This window comes from Numenius arquata, chromosome 9 (assembly GCF_964106895.1).
Source record: "Numenius arquata chromosome 9, bNumArq3.hap1.1, whole genome shotgun sequence".
Taxonomy (NCBI): domain Eukaryota; kingdom Metazoa; phylum Chordata; class Aves; order Charadriiformes; family Scolopacidae; genus Numenius; species Numenius arquata.
The window spans coordinates 55,477,084-55,497,339 of record NC_133584.1 but is presented as its reverse complement, the minus strand read 5'-3'; the positions used below and the strand labels follow the sequence as shown (position 1 = coordinate 55,497,339).

Sequence of the window (20,256 nt, the reverse complement as noted above, 5' to 3'; positions counted from 1 at the left end):
CTAAGAAGCGGGGAGATGAATAATTTACCCCCATCGAACCTGTGATCTCCCAAAGTTCAGAGGTCTTTAAATTAGTTAGGATTTCAGTTTGCTCTCTTCATTAATTATGACCTTTCAGGGTGTATGTCTAGAATTCCCAACTTTTTTGAATCATGAAATTAAAAAGGAAATTGAATAAAGCCCCTTGGTTTTGAATATTGAATCAAATCACCTAACCAGTACCCAAAGTTTTAGGATTTGTCTGCTTGATTATAGCGTTAGATAGGGGTGGAGTGGGATTGTATTGACCTCTATGTGAACAGTAATTCATACAAAGTTTATTCTGCTAAAGGACTCAGTGCTTCTGTAGCACTAACAGGAAACTCATTAAGACCTTGATAGTGAGGCCTCAACACCCTTTCGATGAACAGTCTTGCTAATTGGCTTTAATTGGGTTAGTCATACCAGTAAGTACCTGCTGATTAAAGTAAATAAAGTGTCTGCATATTTATGGCTTAAGAGAGTGAAATCTGGCCAGATACAGTGATTCAACAGTAGGCACCACTGCTGTGAAAAAAACCAAAAATTTCTGCATTATGGGGATGTTCAACATTTCTTTCTTTCCAATTTAGAATAAGAAGCTGAAATATCCAAACTCAGGTCAGAACTAAACATCAAAATTGGATTCAGCAATGTTGAGTTCTAATTACCCAGCATATCCTGCAGAGCTGACTGGGAGCTGGGTCCGCTCAGGTCTCTGCATGGAGACCTCATGGAGGTTGCCGTTCTTGTGTTTGAAGTGGAAATGCTCTCCCACAGGCTGACCTCCTGAGCTAGATGACTTCTTCCTGAGACACTCCAATCTTTTATCCTTGCTAAATTGTTGGTGCAAGCTGGGAGATGTATGACCACCCTTCAACACAGGAGACAAAGCTGGTTGGTGCAAGCTGCACCAGAAGGAGATAGAGACAGAAGATGACCGAACTAGAACTGCTTGGGAACATATTGAGGCCACTGTCAAATACAGTGATTTATTGTTTTCTTAATTTCAGCAAAATTGATATTTTCCTCTGTATTTCAAAATTTCCTGTCAAAAAAAGGAGACAAAAATTCTTGGCTAACAAAAACTGCTCCTATTAGGTGTCACAGGTGATAAATTTGTGGCATCTGATTTAACAAAGATACTGGGTTTTCCTATTTAACAGCTTTGAATAGTAACTTTCGTCTTACCAGGTATCAGGTTCAGTGTTATATTATTACTCTTGACATGCTGTCCAATGCTGTTGTTAAACTTGCAATATGCTGTGAGATTTTTCACTTTGCTGCATTCTGTTTCTGTGTAATTGCACGTGTAGCAAAGCAAAGTTCCATTGTTCTTGTTCACTGTATGGAAGGATTAAGATAGGTTAACGCAGATTTGGGGTCAATCAGCTAGCAGACAGCAGAGACCTTCTGCAAAACTTTCCTTGCTGTGGGACTTAGAGAAAAAAAAAACTTCCTTTGTGGAAAAATATCCACTCTGAAGGCTAATGTCTGTCTCTAACTACCCACTTAACAAATCTCCTGGCAGCAGCTGCATGATCAGTACCTTTTCAGCCACTGGTATATGAGCAAGCCCTGCCCAAATCCTCTTTTACTGTGCAGAAACCAAAATTTGCTTTAGAAACCATTTTGGAGAATACTCTTCCCGCTTCTGCTTCTACCACAGGATTTTCATTTAGGCTGGGATACTCTTTCATTGTTCTTACATGGTTCTTCTGAACTCAGGATCTGTACCACAGTCCCATTGGTTTTCATCGTGCCTGTGCCTGAGGGGACCTGGCTGCAATCTCTTCCAAAAAGATCTTGTCATTTTTCTTAGCAACTGAAGGACCCCTCAGTCTCCACTTGCTTTACACTTCAGCTGGTTGTTTTGGCACTACTGGATGGTTTATGAATTTAGGTGGCTTTTCATTGCTTTTTTTAAAATTTACTGGTTTGTAACCTACTTGAAAACTTCTAATATATAAAAACGTGCCAGGGAAGCTGCAGAACTGCCCTAAATTCAAAGACATAGAAGCTTGGGCTTTTGTGCTGTTAAAGATAAGCTACCTGTACCCTTGAAGAAAATAGAATAGTTCTTTCAACTGCATTCTTAATGTGTTATTCTACATTTTTCATGAATTAGTACATCGTCTTCTTAAGTAACGTTTCCTTGATACTCAGTTCAAAAAAGTGGCAGAGTGGAAGATAGAAGCAAATAAATGGATTTCAGCAATTTCTAATCTGAACAGCAATGAGGATGCTCAGTTTTCACTCCCTGGCAAGGCAAACCAAACATTGAATTTACCTATTATGTATTTATCACTACATCAGTGTCTTCAGTTGCTCTTCTGTTAATCTCAGCCATGCTCCCCGGGCATGGGAACCATCCTAAAAAAAGCCCATTTCCCTTTTCTTACAGTCTCAGGGGTACTTGTGCATTGTCATAATAGCAGTAAATACGAATTGGTTACACAGACCTAACTGAAAACAAAACAAAAAAACCCACCCTGGTTTGTGAGACATAGTGCAACTATGCAAGTTTATTGTTCCTTACCGTATTGACATTCCTTTTCTCGAACCACAAATGTAACGCTGTAGTCTTCCCCGGCGGTAGCATTTATGCAGCACTGAAGGATTTGTGGTACTTTGCACCGTATAGATGTTTTGATGGGGTTTATCAGGATGTTCTGCTGCAGAGGCAAGGAAATAACGTTGATGGTCATATTGGCAGAACAACACTCCAAGGGCTTCTGGAAGAATGTGCAGATGTAGGTGCCTGAAAGAAGTGACACAAAAACTATGTCTCAGTCAACAGAAGTGCCCCTCGGCGTTTGCAGGGCCATGAGTCCAAATAATGAAGAAGCCCAGCGTTGCTGGCAGCATCATGTCTTGCTGTTCCTCCAGCAGCTATAATTTTAACTCTTTATTTACTGTGGCCAGGCTTCACAGTGATTTGCAGGGCTAGAGGTGCTGTAATGATCTGGTACAGAGATATCACTGCCTTTATAGCCAATACAAACCAGGTTCACTCACCGTTCCACTTCTGTGTGGCTCTCATCACTGTGAGCACAGATTTGGCTGGATTTTTTGTATTTTTGATGCATGTACCACAGTCTACTTCTGTAGTGTTATTTCCAGACTGGATTTTCCAACTGATGGTGTCATAATTGCTCACATCGCTTTCACACGTTAGACTGAATTCATATCCCTCAGAAACTGATGAGTTTACTGTCGAAGTTATTGTTACATGGGCTGAGACAACACAAGATAAATGTCATATTATTGAGAGTCACTTGTTATAATCATTTGCTTGCAAATGACATGTGCCACAGAGGCCACCTAGGCACAGAAGAGCTGATGGTCTGTTAGGTGCTACCTGACTCTTACCTGCCCGGAGGTACCTCACTTGGATGTTTTGACTGCTCCTGGCACCGCTTCCAGTCTGCAGCTCACATGTGTATGTCGTCACCATACCTGACTTCTCAGGTGGGCACAGTGATTCATTGATGTTCAGCTTGTATTCAGTGCAGTTTCCTCTGAGACTGGAATTACCTAGAGAGAAATAAACATTCCTTGAAGGTCTACAGATGTCCAAAAATACCGGGGCTCTGGAACTCACAAGGATTCACTCTAGCTAAGGAAAACCTTGTGGGTTTGTATACAACCTTTGACAGGATGGCATTTTTAACTCATCATTGCTGAAGATCATTCACATCTTTTTGTTTGGCAACACTCACTGTTGGTCTTCCATAGGCCTGAAGATGGCTCTCAGCACAGTGCTGGGCACCTACTGACAAAACCAGTCTAACTGAGAGCAACAACATCGCTTGGATACCTCAGGATAAGCCAAAATGAAGAATATTCTGGTTCAGTCTAACCTCATTATCTGCGATATTCAGGATGAGTAAGATAAGTAAAACAGGAGTAAATACTTCAGATTTTAATGTCATCTTACTTTGAAAAACACTTGGAGGTAACTTGTCAGTCATTCAACTTTAAATCTGAAGAGTTCTGGTTTAGCTATAGGGGGAAAACCCCACTAAAGCTGTCCCACGCTACAGCTGGATGTACATTTGGCAAGAGCTCCTGAGGGGAAGCCTGGCTGCCGGGAATCAAGGCCAAAAGAGCTCATTATAGGATCACCCCTCTCTCTGTGACCACCACTGCATGCCAGTACCTGTCCCCAATGGAAATGACTGTACACACAAGCTTTGAAGGTTTTCTTTCACTTTGCTGTCCAGCTTTCTGCTAAATTTCATTTTTAACAAATGGTTAATAGTAAATAGTTCACCCATACCTATAAAATCTTAAGAAGACAATAGGCTGTCTATGACTACGGTTCATGCACATTTATGAGCATTTCTGTTGACATTATTTTGTAACATTTACATGGCGCTTTATCAACACTTTATATTCATATTATAAGTAAAGCCTTGTGGGATGCCACTGACTCAACTGGCGTGCGACGTATCATGACTACAGGTGAAGAGGGAGGGAAACTGTGCAGTCAATATTCAGCTGTTTTAAAGCACCACCTGCCTCTCTTGGTTGCCAAATCTCCGTATGAGGTGCACAGAAGCTTTTCATACCCCAGGGGTGATTCTGGAGATAGTAGTAAAGACTGATATGCTCATCCTTGCTCTCAAGACTAGAGAATGCAGAAATAAGATTTTTGGAAAAAGGCAGCATGATGCTGTTCCAGGCAGCTTCTTCCATCCAGGATGGCACAGTTTTAAGCACCCAATGTCTGCACAGTGAATGGAGGTGCCCAGAATCCCACTGGCACCTGCACAACACACATGGAGTCTGTACCACGCTCTCCATCCATCATCCTTCCCACACACATGCCATCCTTTAGAGCATGCCCTGTGCTCATCCTAGGCCTTTGGGGTAGCCATTTAGGAGATCTTTGCAGAACAAACTAACCCAGCAGGTGAAAAACAACCTTTTGTTAATCTTACCTGTAATATTGATTTCTCCGCTTACTTTCCAGTCGGCAGTAAGTGATGGTGAGTGTTTGTCAATACAGCAGGACAGCAGAAGACCATTTTTCTGCATTTCAGGACAGTTGCATGTAACATTGATGTCATTTATGTTTGGACTGATGTTTAGCTGAGAGACTGTGATTGTTTTTGTGTCACTGTATATCAGTGTGAGAAACCGATGATTTCTGTTTGTGAAAGCGCAGCTGTAGGAACCTGTAAAGCATAAGCAGTATCTTAACATCAAGAACACATTTTGATGTTTTTCCCTCTACATTTGGAGATAGGAGTTGGGACCTACTTCCACACCTGGTTTTCACATCTCCCTGCTCTGCAGTGGCTTTGCTACTTGCTAATCAAAACATACCCTCAGGTCATCTGCAGTATGCTCTCTGCAGACTCCTGGTGCCAAATCTATCCAGACAAGGCAGCTTCAGTGTTGATGGGTACTTGTGAAGAGACCAGCTCTCTGGGACTGATATACTTAAAATCTGGCTGAGTTAGTGTGTTGGGGTTATGTATACGGCCCATAGTCTACGTGGGAGGAATATGTCATGGTAAGAACGTGGACTGACTGTGCAAAAGGTTCCTACAGAGAATGGGTGAGAGAGAGGTGCCCAGGATGGACCCCACAAGAGCTGGCACTCAGAGTGTAGGCACCTGCACTGCTCAGAAGGTATTGCTAAAGAGAGAGGAGTATTTATCAGCCACTTTCTCAGGCACTTGTCTCCTGGATACAGCCAGGCTTCCTTTTGAAATTGGTAATCAGAGCTTCAAACTTCCCTCATACTTTAGGTACATGGGTTCTCCTTCCCCATTGGGACAGCGAGTAGGCCACTTTCATAGGAGTGGAGACACCGAGGTTCAGGGCATCCTTAGCCCACAGAATTTTGGAGCCAAGACTCCTACCTCCCATAAACATGCCCAAATACCTGGTCCCAGGTAACCCTTTTTTGAAGCTGAATGTAAAATTCATGGTCCCAAGAGAAGAACTGAGTGGGAGCTCTGATAATACGCTATAACTCCCCTGATAACTCCTCCCAGCAAAATGCCACCAAGTTACCTCTTTCTGATTTTCAAAGAGCCCTAAACATGAACACATGAAAAACAGTAACTCCACGCCCTGATTAGCTAGGTTATGTTTGCAAAGGGGGCAAGGGCCATCCAGGACAAATTCAACCACAGCCTCAAGTTACCACACCAAAAGGGTGGGAAGGCTTCACAACCATGTAGGCACCGCTGTCTGCTCTGATGTGGCAGTGAAGCCTTGCACTAAGAATACCCAGGCCTGTATAGTCACTTCAGCCAGTTCACATCTCACTGGCAGTGCCAGTCAGTACGTAGTTCATTATAGAAAAAACCAAAACCCTCAGGAAAGTTATGAGGGACAGTGCATTTTTCACATTTACTCTAGAAAAATATAATCACTGCATTCCTCTCTGTTTTTAAAGAACTGGCCACACTACAGGTTTACATCTGCTGTTTTAACAGAAGAAAATCATACCAGAATCATCCATTGTAACGTTGACAATTTCAAAAATCGACATTGAGGTTTTCCCATCCGTCAAATTTAGGAGGTGGGTTGAGATGATCTGATCGTGGTGGTACCAAGTCACATTCTCAGATGTTGAATTTATCTCACAAGTCAGTTTTACCGTATCTCCTACAAAAATGTCTTCAGGGCTCACAGTGAAGTTTGTCTGATCTGGCAAGACAAAGAAAGAGGAACATTTTGCATTATTGTAATTTCCACTCAAGTCTGTATGGTGCCTTTCATCCCATGGGGATCCTAGGTGCTTCACAATTAATATACGCTCAGCATCAGTTGCAGGGCACCACCTCTGATAAAAGCTATGCAATTTTCCCACAACATATTATTCTATCTTTGTCTGCCAAAGATCCTGGTAGATTTTATGAAGGGAAACAGAATTATGACCACCACCACTACTTTCTAAGTAGATAAACTGGGAGGAGAAGCAACCAGGTTCAAGTAATCCTCTTGATTACTTGACAGTCCAGCACTCAGTGCACTCAGAGTACGGCACCTCTGGGGCACTTCATCAGGCAACAGAATTTTAACACACTGTACAGCAGCAGCACGGAAAATGTGCCAAGGAAGCCAGAGGGAACCTCTTCTCATGTAAACTGCAAGAGATTTATTGTTTTGTTTGAAGAAGTGAGAAGTGCTGGCAGCCTGATATGCTCCGAGCTGCCTCAGTTCTGAAGGTGAACTCAAGGGTATTCAATCTCTCTCCCATGGAGAGACTGCCTCAGGGTTCAGTGGAGTAGCTGGGAGGATTTGGTTTTTCCATGGGAGGTACGGCATGCATGGTCATCTCATGTAAGTTCTAAGCTTTGGTGGCACAGGATGAAATGAAACAGCCAGAGAAATACATGTTTTTGAAGGTCCAGTGTCAAATAATCAACAGTATAAGGCAGCTACGTGGTTCAGGCTAGAAATACTAAAGTAAAGGTCAAAGGAAAATACTGAGAGAGCTTTAAACTTACTAGTTATTTTTGTTGTGAAGGTATCTTGGTTTAGCCGGTACACTGAGTCTAGAAATTGTGGTAAAATTTTGTTGGCACTTGCTATCTGTTCGAAGCTTGCTGCTCCTGCTTTTACTATGTAGTTCACAAAAACACTTCCAGGACTAAACAGATACAAGAACAAGAGAAGCACAAGAATTAAATATCACTGCATACTAGTGGTTTTCTATGTAGTGGTGACCCATCTTGCATGGCTAGGAAGACTTCACAGGTTTCAGGAGGAAGGCTCCTCCTTGACTCAAGACTTGCTCTGGTAAACAAGATGGTTGTGCTACAGCTCTTCCCAAAATAGGAACACCTTTGTGTGACATCTCCTTCGTCTACCGTCTGTTTCTAGGAAACTTCCCTTAGAAAACCTAAAATACAGCTGCATTTAAATATGTGTGGACTTAAGTAATTTCTCTTTTATCCAAGCCCAATGTTATCTCCAGAGTCAATGCACTAATTCATCTTTCTGAAGACCTGGGAGATGACGATAGGTTGAATCACATCCTTTTCCCCTTTTGGGTGGAATTCAGTCTTTCCCACAAAAGGCTTGGATCCAGATGGAGAACGATTAAGTTTCTTGTGCTTTTGCACAGGAGTGAATTTTACCCGCAATCCTACTGCCATGTTAATAGTTGGGCTTTCTTTGGCAGCTATTATACTGCTATTCAGCATGTATATACTGGGCGTGGGGTCTAGCCAGAGTGAATGCAGTCTTTGCTGACTTGTGTCTCCTTGAGACTGGGCAGAAAGATTTGTGTCCTCCAGGAAAAAATAAATATGTTTACTTACCTGAAACCAGATACTGCTGCCGATACAAAGCCTGGTAAACATCTGTAGCTAGCATTAAACTGTAAACAAAGACATATTACGTGACATAAGACCTCTGTGTATTACTCTGGGGTGCTTAAAATGGAAACTCTCAGTTCAACATTGATGTGAGTAAGGGCATGTAGCATAGCTGATAGAACAGGCCTGGTGCTCTCCCCGCTGTCACAGGATGAATTTGTCTTGGTTGTTTCATTCTATGTGTGCTCATGTGGATTTAAGCTGGGACCAATAATGTGACGTTTTTTTCCTGCCTTTGTTGCAAAAGGTTCCTAAATGCTTCCCTGTTGGCCAGCATATTGAAATGAATGGGAATAGTGTCATAGCCTTTCAATGAAGATCAGCTTTGGCCCACTATGTAGCTACCACTGCTGCAGACTTCACAGCTTCCCAACAGACATAGGGACAATGCACCCGATTTCCCAGACACTTAAGGTAAATACTGTATTTCTTACCGCTTTTTCAAGGTCAGCTTTGTATTTTTTGTATGGTTCAGAAGAAGAATTGTGGAGTTCATCACAAAAGCCTATGTCGAGTCTGACTGACATTTGCATTTCAATGGGCTCTCCCATACCACATGAGTCTGTAAGGAAAAACATAAGAATAAATGTAAAAATAATCTAAAGCAATGCTTATAAAGTGATTTCTTAGTTTTTTCTTCTAACCTAATCATAGAATCTTAGAATCATGGTTTGGGTTGGAAGGGATCTTCAGATATCATTTGTCCAGCCCCCCTGCCAAGGGCAGCGACACCGGACCCGATCTTGAACACTTCCAGTAATGGACCATCCACAACTTCTCCGGGCAACCTGCCCCAGTGTCTCATCATCCTATAGTAAAGAATTTCTTCTTTATGTCCGATCTAAATCTACCCTCTTTCAGTTTAAAACCATTGCCCCTTGTCCTGTCACTACAGGTTCTGATCAAAAGTCTTTCACTGCCTTTCTTATAAACCCCCTTTAAATACTGAAAGGCTGCAGTAAGGTCTCCCTGGAGCCTTCTTTTCTCCAGGCTGAACAACCCCAACTCTCTCAGCCTGTCCTCATAGCAGAAGTGCTCCAGCCCTCTGATCATTTTTGTGGTCTCCTCTGGACCCACTCCAACAGGTCCATGTCCTTTTTATGTTGGCGGCTCCGGAGTGGGAGGCAGCACTGCAGTTGGGGTCTCACCAGAGCAGAGCAGAGCAGAGGGGCAGAATCCCCTCCCTTGACCTGCTGGCCACACTTCTTTTCATGCAGCCCAGGATACCATTGGCTTACTGTAGGAAGTCCCATGTGGGACTTCCACATGGAAGAGACACTAACTCTAGTCTTGGAAATAGTATAGCATTGTTGATATGCGGCTGTCCTGTGATAAAAGCACTGCCTCTGAGCAGAGTTGATTAGAACAGTCATGCTGACAGTACTGGGCTGCTTCCAGCTCTAGGGCTGCCTCTGGGTGTCTCTGCATGCTGCTCCATCACAAATCTAAGGCAGAGCTTCATGGAGGTTTGTCTTGGAATGCAGAAACAACAGGTAGTGCTCCACCGCAGTGCTGCCAAGCCTAAGTGTCCAGTCATCAGTCAGGTTCCTAAAAAGTCACGGGCACCTTGTCATGAGAGTCATGAAATACAGCCAAACAAAAGGTACATGCTGGGGGTTTTTGTTCCTTCTCTTCTCTTGAGAACTATGGCACACTCACATTTGTAAGCTCCTCTGTTGAAAACCTGATGAGATGAAACTTTCTTTGCTTAGCGAAAACTGAAAGTCCCGAGGAGGCATATCAGTGACTCCAGAGGCTGGGGCTCCAGCATGGCACTAGATATCTGCAAGTACTTGGATCAAGGTGGACCCACATCACAAAGAGAAGAACCCTAGACCATTTCTACAGACTTTCCGCATTCATAGGCAATGTGGTAGCCAGCTCAGTCCTGATGTGCTGCTTTATCACACCTTTAACAATGTTCCATCTTCTAACCAGTGTATGAGTTGTACAATGATGAAGTTCAGCATTGTTTCTCCTTACCTTTAGTCTGAGGCTTGCAGTAATGCCCTTGGAAAAGCATGCCCTTCATATAGCCGCAGGTCCGGTTGGGTGCTAGGCTGGCAGAAGGGCAGGTTATCAAGTCACCGCACACCTCACTTGGCCAGGCGTATCCATCTTCACAAGAACAACAACTGTGGTTCTCACCACTGGACTGACAGACTAGTGTCAGACAGACAGAGAAATACTATGAGAATGGCAAATGGGGCATAACGTATTGCATGATATATATTTACCCTGCTGTATCTTTATGCCACTAATCTCAACTAAATGTTGCCCTTCTTGTGAATTCACTTGAATGGTGCAAAGGTGATGATCTGATGCCTTCCAAATATTAGTATACTAATTATAAATAACTAACCAGAAATGGGAACCAGACTGGTACTGGGATAAGTCTGACCAATTACTTTTAAGTAACTAAATGGAGATGTAACGCCTGATCCTCATAATTTACCTGGCATATTGGCCAGGGTCCTATGACAGTTTTCAGACTGGATATTTCTATATTGGCTAGGCTGAAGGCAAGTGTACAGGCTTTTAAAGATTGTAAGAGCACGTAAAGGTCAAAGTCTCAGTGGCTCGTGAGGTGCTGTGTCATCCTGACAGTATCCTGACAGACGCTGCATGAGAGAAGGTGACATTATCACAAAGTGCTTTAAAGACACACATTCTCTCTAATAAAAAACACCCCAGAACAGTTCACTGTAAGTTTTTCTGCTCATAACATCCCATTGACACAATAAGATATTAACAAAGTGATTTTCACACATTGCATGTGACCCTGAAAGCCTTTAAAAGATCCATTTGCATGTTTTGAGAACCGTTGAACATTTCCTTTCACTGCTTTATGGGCCAGCGATAAGAAATACCAAATTTCCTCCTCTACTGTTGTAAATGCTTGGTGTGTTTCTATATCCTCTACTGTGTTATCTACTTGGATGTGATGTTGCAAAACCACAACTCGGGTGATAAAACCTGTCTGATATCTTGCCTTGTAAGAATAAGTTAAGTGAGTTATATCAGGCAACGACTGCATCTCGTGCGGGCTGTTTCTGTCGGGGTCAGAGTACAGCCTCTTACAGCGATTGACGTTCCAAATCCAAGTGGAGGGAAGTAAACAGTCTGACAACCCCTGTCACAGCTTCCTGAAACTTGAAAGTAACTCAGACTACTTGTTAGTAAAACCGGACCAAAATCCTTTGGCTCAGGCTTCCTCTGGCTTTGTCCCTTCCTTAGGAAAAGTGCTCAGGGCTATTCCTAATACCAACATTACACGAAGAGGAGCGGTGGGATGCAGATAACAAAACATGCAGATGTGTGCTACAGCTTCAGCCTTGTTGGGTCTTTCCATAGACAGCAGAGACAGTTCAGCTTTGCTGATTTTTAAGCATGTTGGATTGTAAAACTGGGAGAGATCAAATACTGGCAAAAAAGCACATCACCCAGAATATAAAAATAAATAACCAACCCACCTGTTGTAATACTGATGTTTGAAACTTTAATTTCTACATTTGAAATATTTGTTGAAACTGGAAGACTAAGGTTTTGGAAATACTTTTTGACTGGGTCCAGAAACGATGAATCCATAAGGCTTACTTCAATATCAATGGTGTACTCCACGGAGGGAAGGTCAAAAGTAATCACTGAAAGAGAAATAGCATGAGACTGGAAAACTGTGTGTGAAGGTAAGGCATAAATGGATGGCTTCTGTTTCAGCATTTGGGCCCTGTTGCTATTTAATGGTAGCTTAGTGTGGCTTTCTGCTTAGGAAATCTTCTTGATTCCTACCCAGCAGATATTCTGCATGTGTTTTATCTGCTGCTTGTCTGACAAAAGCCAGATTTCTTTGGTCTCAGAACAATAGGAAGCTGATATAAATGGCATTACTATATATAGAGAAAAGCTGCCTCATCCTTTCTCTCCTTTGACTCAGCAATTGAAAGGGTTGTCAACCAGAGACTGAAGTCATACAGGATTATCTTTTGACCCCAGTCCTGCTAAGAAGCTTGGGTCGCCATGAATTTCATCTTGCATAGAAGCTGTGCCCATATATGTCAGTCTCAAAATTTCCCTCTTTTCTTTGTTTCTTTACTACTGTACTGGCTTTGGCTGGGGTATAGTTAAATTTCTTCATAGTAGCTTATATGGGGCTATGTTTTGCAGTTGTGATGAAAACAGTGTTGATAACACAACGTTTTTGTTATTGCTGAGCAGTGCAATAACAGCATCGAGGCTTTCTCTTTTTCCCGCTCTGTCCTCCCAGCAAGCAGGCTGGGGGTGCACAAGAAGCTGGAAGGGGACACAGCTGGGACAGCTGGCCCCAACTGACCAGTATGATGTCACACACCATATGACCTGCAGTGTGACATCCACACCGTATGACATCAGCAATAAAAGCTAGGGGAAGAAGGAAGAAGGACGGGGAGGGCACTTGGAGTTAGAGTGTTTATCTTCCCAAGTCACCATAACACGTGATGGAGCCCCGCTGTCCTGGAGATGGCTGAACACCTGCCTGCCCATGGGAAGCAGTGAATGAATTCCTTGTTTTGCTTTATCAATTAAACTGTCTTCATCGCAACCCATGAGTTTTTCTCACTTTTAGCCTTCTGATTCTGTCCCCCATCCCACCTGGGGAGAGCAGGCGAGTGGCTGGGTGGTGCCTAGCTGCTGGCTGGGGTTAAACCACAACTACCCGTTGATGATCACAGTCCATAACCTCAAGAGATGCTTCCCCCAATAACGATTTTACCCTTGGCTTACTAGAAACCTGCTCTGTTACCATAGATTTGTGTACGTACTGTTTCGCTTCTGCATTTGCATCTCTGTCTGGAAGCTTTCCTCTCCTAGTGCACTTCCAAACTGTGGAAAAAAGGGAGGGAAACACTGTGAAAAAACAAAGCGAAGCTTTAGCTGCTGTTGTTGGCATGAAGGAATTAGTGAAGAAAATGCCAGCATAGACAATTTTTTTCCCTCTGCCAATCTTTGCCCCTCCCTGCCCCCCTTTTCCTCTTTAAATGAAATATTTATATCTTCCAAGCAGGGAAATGTTAAGCACCAGCTGAGGCATGTACTGAGTTTGCAGATCTCTCTCTGCAATTGTCTCAACTTCGCAGAAATTCTTTGTCTGAGCTACAAACCAGCTCTGGGGCTGCTGCAGCGCTCTCAGTCCTGGGCCAGCCTTGCAAACTGCCTGGGAGACCTGGCCACTCAGCCTTTGGGTCCAGAAAGTGGCTTCGTATTACCCGCTGCTTTCCTCTTTGCTCTGAGCTGCCGGCTCTGCCGCAGCAAAGCCAGCCTGAGTAGGAATAAAAAGGGGACTGAAATGTCTTGGCTCCAGCTCGGGTGTCAGGTCAGCTGTTTTGTGGGCCATCAGTAGCACACATTTGACCAGGGCAGTGGTGGCACAATTTCAGTACGACTGGGTTCAAGCAGGGTGCAGCCAAGTGTGATGCAGACCATCTTATTTTTTTAATCATGCCCTAAAAATACATTGGCACCACAGTTAGCAAGAAAGGCTAAAGAACAAGCAAAGACGTAGGCAGGAAATTTGCAGCTTTGCCAGTTTCTTGAGTCCTAATGAAATCTTTATTTACAGAAAGGGTGAATAGCTTGGCAACCCTTAAGTCATCTCTTTACATAAAGGAACCATCTGGTATGTGATTAGAGCTGGGCTTCATATCGCAGCTGTGCTGGCAGTGAAGATCCCAAGGTCCATTGGTTTTTTTGCACTGCTATGAGTAGGACCTTTCACCTTAGAGGTTAGCTGCAAAAGTTACAGAATGCCCACTTTGATCCACTTCTTCATCCAGGTTTGGTCTCATTGGTTTTCTATTTTAATTATTCTCCCAAACAACTACTGCAGTAAAGTCTGAATCCAAGTGCAACATATAAACACGAGTGACTCAGGAGTGGCATTTTGGTCATGCGTACTCATATCCTGCTGTCAAGACAGTGGTGGGACTCCCATCACCTACCTGTAAGCACCTCCATGCCTGAGGTAGTTTTGTTGACTTATTTGGTTTCTCTCTCTCCTAGGGTGGGTGAATCCCATCCAGGACCAGTGCCCACGTAACTGTTACCCAGGCTTAGCTCCAGGAACAGCGAATTAAATCCCTTGCAGACCAACACAAGTGAGAAACCAGAAGTTTTGCTCAGTTCCTTCTGGAGAGGCTTTAAGACTGGGAAGCAAGAAGAGCCCAGTTCCTGGATTTCTCCATCACTTTTACACACTGGGGAGATTCTGGGTTCAGTTTCCCCACCTGATCTTATACTGACTGGTTTTGTGGATGTACAGGAGAGTTATAGCATCTGGGTGCTACAAGTAGAGACCAAATGAAAACCAATAGGGCTGGAAAAGGATACTCACTACGTATTCGATGAATGGACGAAAGTTTGAGTCCTGTGATGTCTGGCAACATGCTGTGACCAGTAGAAATAGGCAGTGGAGACCTGCAGTAATCGGGGATGGCATTTTGTCCAGGGACTTTGCTGTACAGCCTGAGAGGAAAAAGAAGTAAAAAAATGAGGGAATTTTCAGCTGACTCACACAGTAGGAAATGCCAGCACACTCTACAAAAACAGTATGTTCAGAGTTTTTCAGCACACTCTGCTTGTTCACTCCATCCAAGACAAAGCACGGAACAAGGTCTGTAATTATTCCTCTGCCACTGTCACCAACTGTTTCCCTTCATATCTCCTTTTTTTTCACATCAGCTGTACCTACTCAAAACAGAGGGAGAAAGAAATGGCTTGGAGAAAGTGGAATCCTAAGCAGGTTCCTAACAGGAACAAGTGAGGTGCTAGAAATTCATCTGCCATGAGAAAAGTTGACTTTGGATCTTCAAATATTCCTCGCAGGGGTACTTGGCAAATGCATAGCCGGAACATGAGGGAATAGTTAGAAATGTTGCTGTAAGTGGGGGCCTGCCCCATTGCATCAGGGAGAGCTCTGCCACCAGCTGTGTCCTGCTTTGGAGGGGATGTGGGACTGTCCCTCTCAGCTAGTGGCTCATCATGGGCTCTGCTAGAGATCCCTGTATGTTTGTTAACCCTTGGCTAACAAGGGAAACAATGAAGAGTGATATCTCCTGGGAAAAAAACACTCCTAATTTTGAGGTTTTAGTATACATCTATCTCCATTAATTGCACTGATGTTAACGAGTAAATAACTTAGAAGACAAGAATACTGACACACCGGAGTATAATGTGGTGCCTGAAGTCAAACCCCAGAAACCCAAACCTTTTCCAGCTCATAGGTACCTAAGCTAATTTATTCAGGCAGTAGACCGGATGATGAAACTTAAAGGCAGAGGCAAAACATGCATGAACTCTTATAGCAGGTCTCTATATAGACCCATATATATATATGTGCATAATCTATATATTTTATGCAGCCAGAGGGAATAAAGAAAAGGAGATGAATTATTCCTAACAAAGCACTTCCTTAGCTCCAGAATCAATAGCTAGTAGGGAGCTAGGGAAAAAGGCAGAAGCCAAGCAGACTGTGAAAATCATTTTAAGAAAGGAAAGCACTGAGAAAAGACTCTTAAGAATAGTTCTGAACCGTACCTGAGTAGATCACATCAGCTTGATTAAAATCATTACCTTTTGTAAAATTATGGTCTTTTTGGATTGAAAAGCTGTTCATATAAGCCAGCTAGGTCCTCAGGCTTTGAAAAGCTGTGAATCACCAGGGGAAAGCAGAAAAATCAGCACCTCCTGAGGTGATAATGAACATTAGCAGTGGCTGCCTGTTGCCACCACATTGCATATCAGAGCTGGTGCTCCCAAGAAGACAGGTGGCTGCACTGTGACTTTCCAGCTCAAAAGAGCCCATGACAGAAAATTGTAACATGAACATGATCAGTGGTCTCACCTTGTGAATGGATGGAGGACAGCAATGAGCTTATAGCCGAGCAATACACGTGACGTCACCGACGTGGGTATCCAGCAGGGTTTTGTCAGGGTTTCTCACCAAAGGTGGTTCTTGGAGAGATTCATCTCCAGAGGGACTTCACCTGGATACTGACCTGGTTAAAAGATAGGAGACAAAAGTTGGAAGAAATTATTTACTTTTCCAATAGAGAGATCTCATCACCAGAGCTCTGAAGGCACATGCATGTAAGCCTGTGTCTTGCCCTCTGTTCTCAAGTGATGTGGAAAAGACAGTCATTAGTGATACAACACCGTGGAAAACTTTAAATGATTGAGACTAACAAATGCAAAATCTGCCTGTGAAGATCTGCATAGACATCTCAGGATACTGAGCGACTGGGTCGTGAAATTAATGAAATTCAACAATGATAAGTGTAAGGCAGAAAAAAATGATCCTGACATTATGTATTCTGTGATGGACTCTGAATTGACTATTACCACTCAGAAATGAGGCTTGAGAAAATATCATCTGAACTCTGAGGAGCAATTAAAAAGGAAAAATTAATTTTAAGATATTCTAGGACAACAACAGAGGGAAAAAAACACCAATCCAGAAAACTGCTATCATCTAGACATTTGAGCTGACCCAGTATGGCTGCTGTTACGTTCCTTTATAGGAAAAGCTAGAAAGCAAGACCTCTCACTGATTCAGAATATCTTCCCATTGCACAGCAAAATTCATTTAAAAAAAAGACTGTTACAGTCTTTTTTGATCCAATGGATTGAAAAAAAAAAATCGAGGGGAAAAAAAAAAAAAAGTAGAGAAAAGGAATTGTCTCTTCAGTTTCCTAAACTTATCCATCAGTATATCCAGCATTCTACAAAAGAGTAGATCATCACTTCATCCACTTGTGACAACCTCCACGGATCTGGCTGATCCCAAGACGAGGATGGATCAAAACAGATCAAGAGGAACTATTGCCAAGTTATAAGATGTGACACAAGTCCTTGAGGTAGTGACACGACAATAATAGAACACTAACAAAACAAAGATTTCTGATAGTTTTGAATATGCAGCATACTCTCGCAGCATATGGTACAATAGCTTGATCTGTACAAAGAACTTGTATTTCATTGATAACGGGTTGGTAAAAGAGATAATAGAAAGGAAAGAAGGTCATTAAGCAAAGTTTATGATGAGGTTAAACAACACCTGCTACAGTTTTGCACGTAACTTTTGCACTGTTCACAAACTGACATCCACATTCAAATATTGCGGGTCAGCTTCTATTTTCAAATACACCCTTTATGCAACCATGTAGCTGAGACCAAATGCCCCCTTAATCGTATACATAAGAAACCATACAGAGCGCAACTCATGCAAACGAGAGCCATGCTGCTACTCAGACTTTAGTTAGAAGTCCAAAAATCCCAAGCCAGTATCTAGAAAATCAGAAAACTATAGCAAATAACAAACAAATATCAAATAGAAAATGGGGGAAAATATTAACATTCTTCTCAAGAAATGTGGCTGTTCTCCTTGTTCATATAATTTCTCGTGGAAAAAAGAATTGCTGTAAATTTTTCAGTGAGCAATTTCTCAAGTGTCTATCTACCTTCGGTTGGTAAAATAGAAGATAGGTGGACATATTCATCTTTTCTCATACAAACTGTCTTCTAGGAAGCAATAAGTATCTTTGATGTATAAAGCCCCAGAGAGCTAATGCAGCCCAGGTTTGCTACAAAATCTCTTCTTCTCCACAGCATCCAGGCTGAAAAATGTTGTTTAAAATTAAGTCTAAAGTGCAGAAATTCCTAGAGGTAAATAGCAAGGTCCCACTTTAACCCAGGACAGAGGTGATTTACATTACCCCCTTTTTACTTTTTCTATAAGGTTTTTTTTTCATAAAGGCTGCAAAATAATTGCACCCTGTCTTGCAAATCCACCCAGCACAATACTTACCATCCCATATATTTTAGAAAATAAAGAAGACATCCAGAGATATAATATCATTTACCTTCTCAGGTGATTCAAAGAGAAGATCTTCTAATTAGATCCATCTTAACCATCCTCTGCTTTCTACTACAGCTCAGGCTGCTCTCTCAAAGGGAAACCAAGACACAGGAACTTGTCTGATTAGCTGAACATGTTATTACTGCCCAGAAAACAAGTTGCCTCTAGAGCCTGCACTCAATTTTCAAGTGTGAGGCTGAGCAGAGATGCCACTGCAGAAAACGCACAGGGCATTTCAGGAGGAGATATTTCCTGATACCATTCATCAGGTAGTGCTCATTATTTCCCCCTGCACTGATCCAAGTCCTTCAGTGTCTTATCTGCAGATTACTTTATCAAGTGGACTAACTTGTTCCACCGCTGTTACTCACCTGCTCCGTTCTAACAAAGGAGGGTGTTGAAGACCAAAAACAGTAAAATCATGTTTTGTAGCTATGGCAAAATGTCTGTGGGCTTTGATTTAAATAACAAGGAAGGAAAACCCTGAAGTTTTTCTACCTGAGCTAACAGCTTGCTCACTGTGGGCTGGACCTGGTGTTGGTGCCCTTGGAGAAGCTGCACAGAAATGCAGACCTATGGCTCTGATGGTCACAGTGGAAGGTGGGGAAGGACAGGAAATTCCCAGAAACCAGTGGAAACTCTGATGTGTTATGTATGTTTCTACCCTGAACAAAATCTGGAGCCAGGAACCCCCTACACAAAGAGAGGACATCTGTCCAGATAATAACGGGGCCCTTGTCCCTACAATGTTCAATCACAGCTGGCTTGTCAATGGAATTTGTCTCCATAGCAGTGTGTGTGAGAGACAGTGAATCACTCGGCTCATGCAATTTCTGTGGAAAAGCCTGGGATTAAACTCATCTTGTGGGGTATTATTTTTAAAACAGTGATTAATTCAGGAGACAAGTCTATGGAAAGAGCTCCTGTTCACCCGCGCCCCGATACTGGAATCAGTCCCTGTGGAGATCCTGACGTCTCATAAGAAGTCCATGGGGAGGAGATAGCCTCATGGGGTAGGCAGTTGTGCCCCAGGATCTCCAAGGCCACTGTGCAGGAGCTGAAGGCCAGGTGGAACACACCAGGGCATCCCAAATTGGCACACATCTCCCAGGTAGAAAACTGAGTCAAGCTGTAAATGCCACTCATTGTCACACCGCAGAAGGAAAACAGAAGTAAAAAAGTCAATAAGGTGCCTGATGAGGTGCCATGCCTTTCCCACTTCGACACTACTTCCCAAATTAAGGGGTTGTGTAATCTGGGCTGTCTAGCAGCTACATTAGGGTCACGTTTCCAGCTGATATTGCCTGTTCCAAGGGGACAGGAGGGATGGCTGTCATGGCAGCATTGGTCATAGTTTGGGTTGTGCCCTTGGTAGTGGTCATTTTTGTGTCACAGTGAGCTTGGACCAGGTCTTCAATCCTCTATCAACTGTCTGTGGTGAGTGTGTTGGCTGTTCCATTTCCAACAGCCCTAAGACATGTCACAGCACTTCACCCCTTGCTGGGTCTGAGTCACAGAAAGCAAAATGTGTGTTTAGCAAAGTTTGCCCTGCAGCCTTTGCAGGTGCCAGCATTTACTGAGGATACTGAGAATATCACAGTGTGTGCCTGTAAACTTCTCACTTCTTCTTAAGTGAGCCAACTGGAGGGTACACTGACCTTGGCAACAACGCAGCCAACTCCTGTTCCCTCTTCTGCAAACCTGGTCACCTGCTGCTCCACAACGGGGTGAGTCAGCCTTCAGCCTGCCATTCTGCAGCAGTTTTCAGGTGATTAAATTGGAATGATGAATGCCCTTGTTCCCCTTAAAGCTTGTCCTCACTGTGGCGGTGGCATCAGTCTGGTTTATTGCCCACCAAAGCTGGTTCAGGAATCTGCTCAAGCAGAAATCCGAGGCTACATCTACAGCACCACTGCTGGCCTTGGTCTGGTGCCTTCCAGACCCCTCTCTGAGACAGTTTAACTCTCTATCCCTGCAGAAAACTAAACGAGCAACAAGACA

General features: G+C 43.1%; 1 protein-coding gene across 1 annotated transcript in view; it reads right to left on the bottom strand.

The window, feature by feature from the left end:
- The window catches only part of ADGRF5 (adhesion G protein-coupled receptor F5), a 44,106-nt gene that overhangs the window by 9,688 nt on the left and 14,162 nt on the right, over nucleotides 1-20,256 (bottom strand). The window contains exons 2-15 of the mRNA XM_074153103.1: nucleotides 16,243-16,396; nucleotides 14,734-14,864; nucleotides 13,166-13,226; nucleotides 11,840-12,010; nucleotides 10,350-10,529; nucleotides 8,801-8,928; nucleotides 8,310-8,368; nucleotides 7,494-7,636; nucleotides 6,490-6,690; nucleotides 4,965-5,201; nucleotides 3,391-3,555; nucleotides 3,037-3,255; nucleotides 2,558-2,779; nucleotides 1,210-1,362 (exon numbers count right to left, since the gene is read on the bottom strand). Of these exons, the coding sequence (XP_074009204.1) occupies nucleotides 1,210-1,362; nucleotides 2,558-2,779; nucleotides 3,037-3,255; nucleotides 3,391-3,555; nucleotides 4,965-5,201; nucleotides 6,490-6,690; nucleotides 7,494-7,636; nucleotides 8,310-8,368; nucleotides 8,801-8,928; nucleotides 10,350-10,529; nucleotides 11,840-12,010; nucleotides 13,166-13,226; nucleotides 14,734-14,838 (2,044 nt within the window). The 5' untranslated portion in view covers nucleotides 14,839-14,864; nucleotides 16,243-16,396. The remainder of the gene's footprint in view (nucleotides 1-1,209; nucleotides 1,363-2,557; nucleotides 2,780-3,036; nucleotides 3,256-3,390; nucleotides 3,556-4,964; nucleotides 5,202-6,489; nucleotides 6,691-7,493; nucleotides 7,637-8,309; nucleotides 8,369-8,800; nucleotides 8,929-10,349; nucleotides 10,530-11,839; nucleotides 12,011-13,165; nucleotides 13,227-14,733; nucleotides 14,865-16,242; nucleotides 16,397-20,256) is intronic.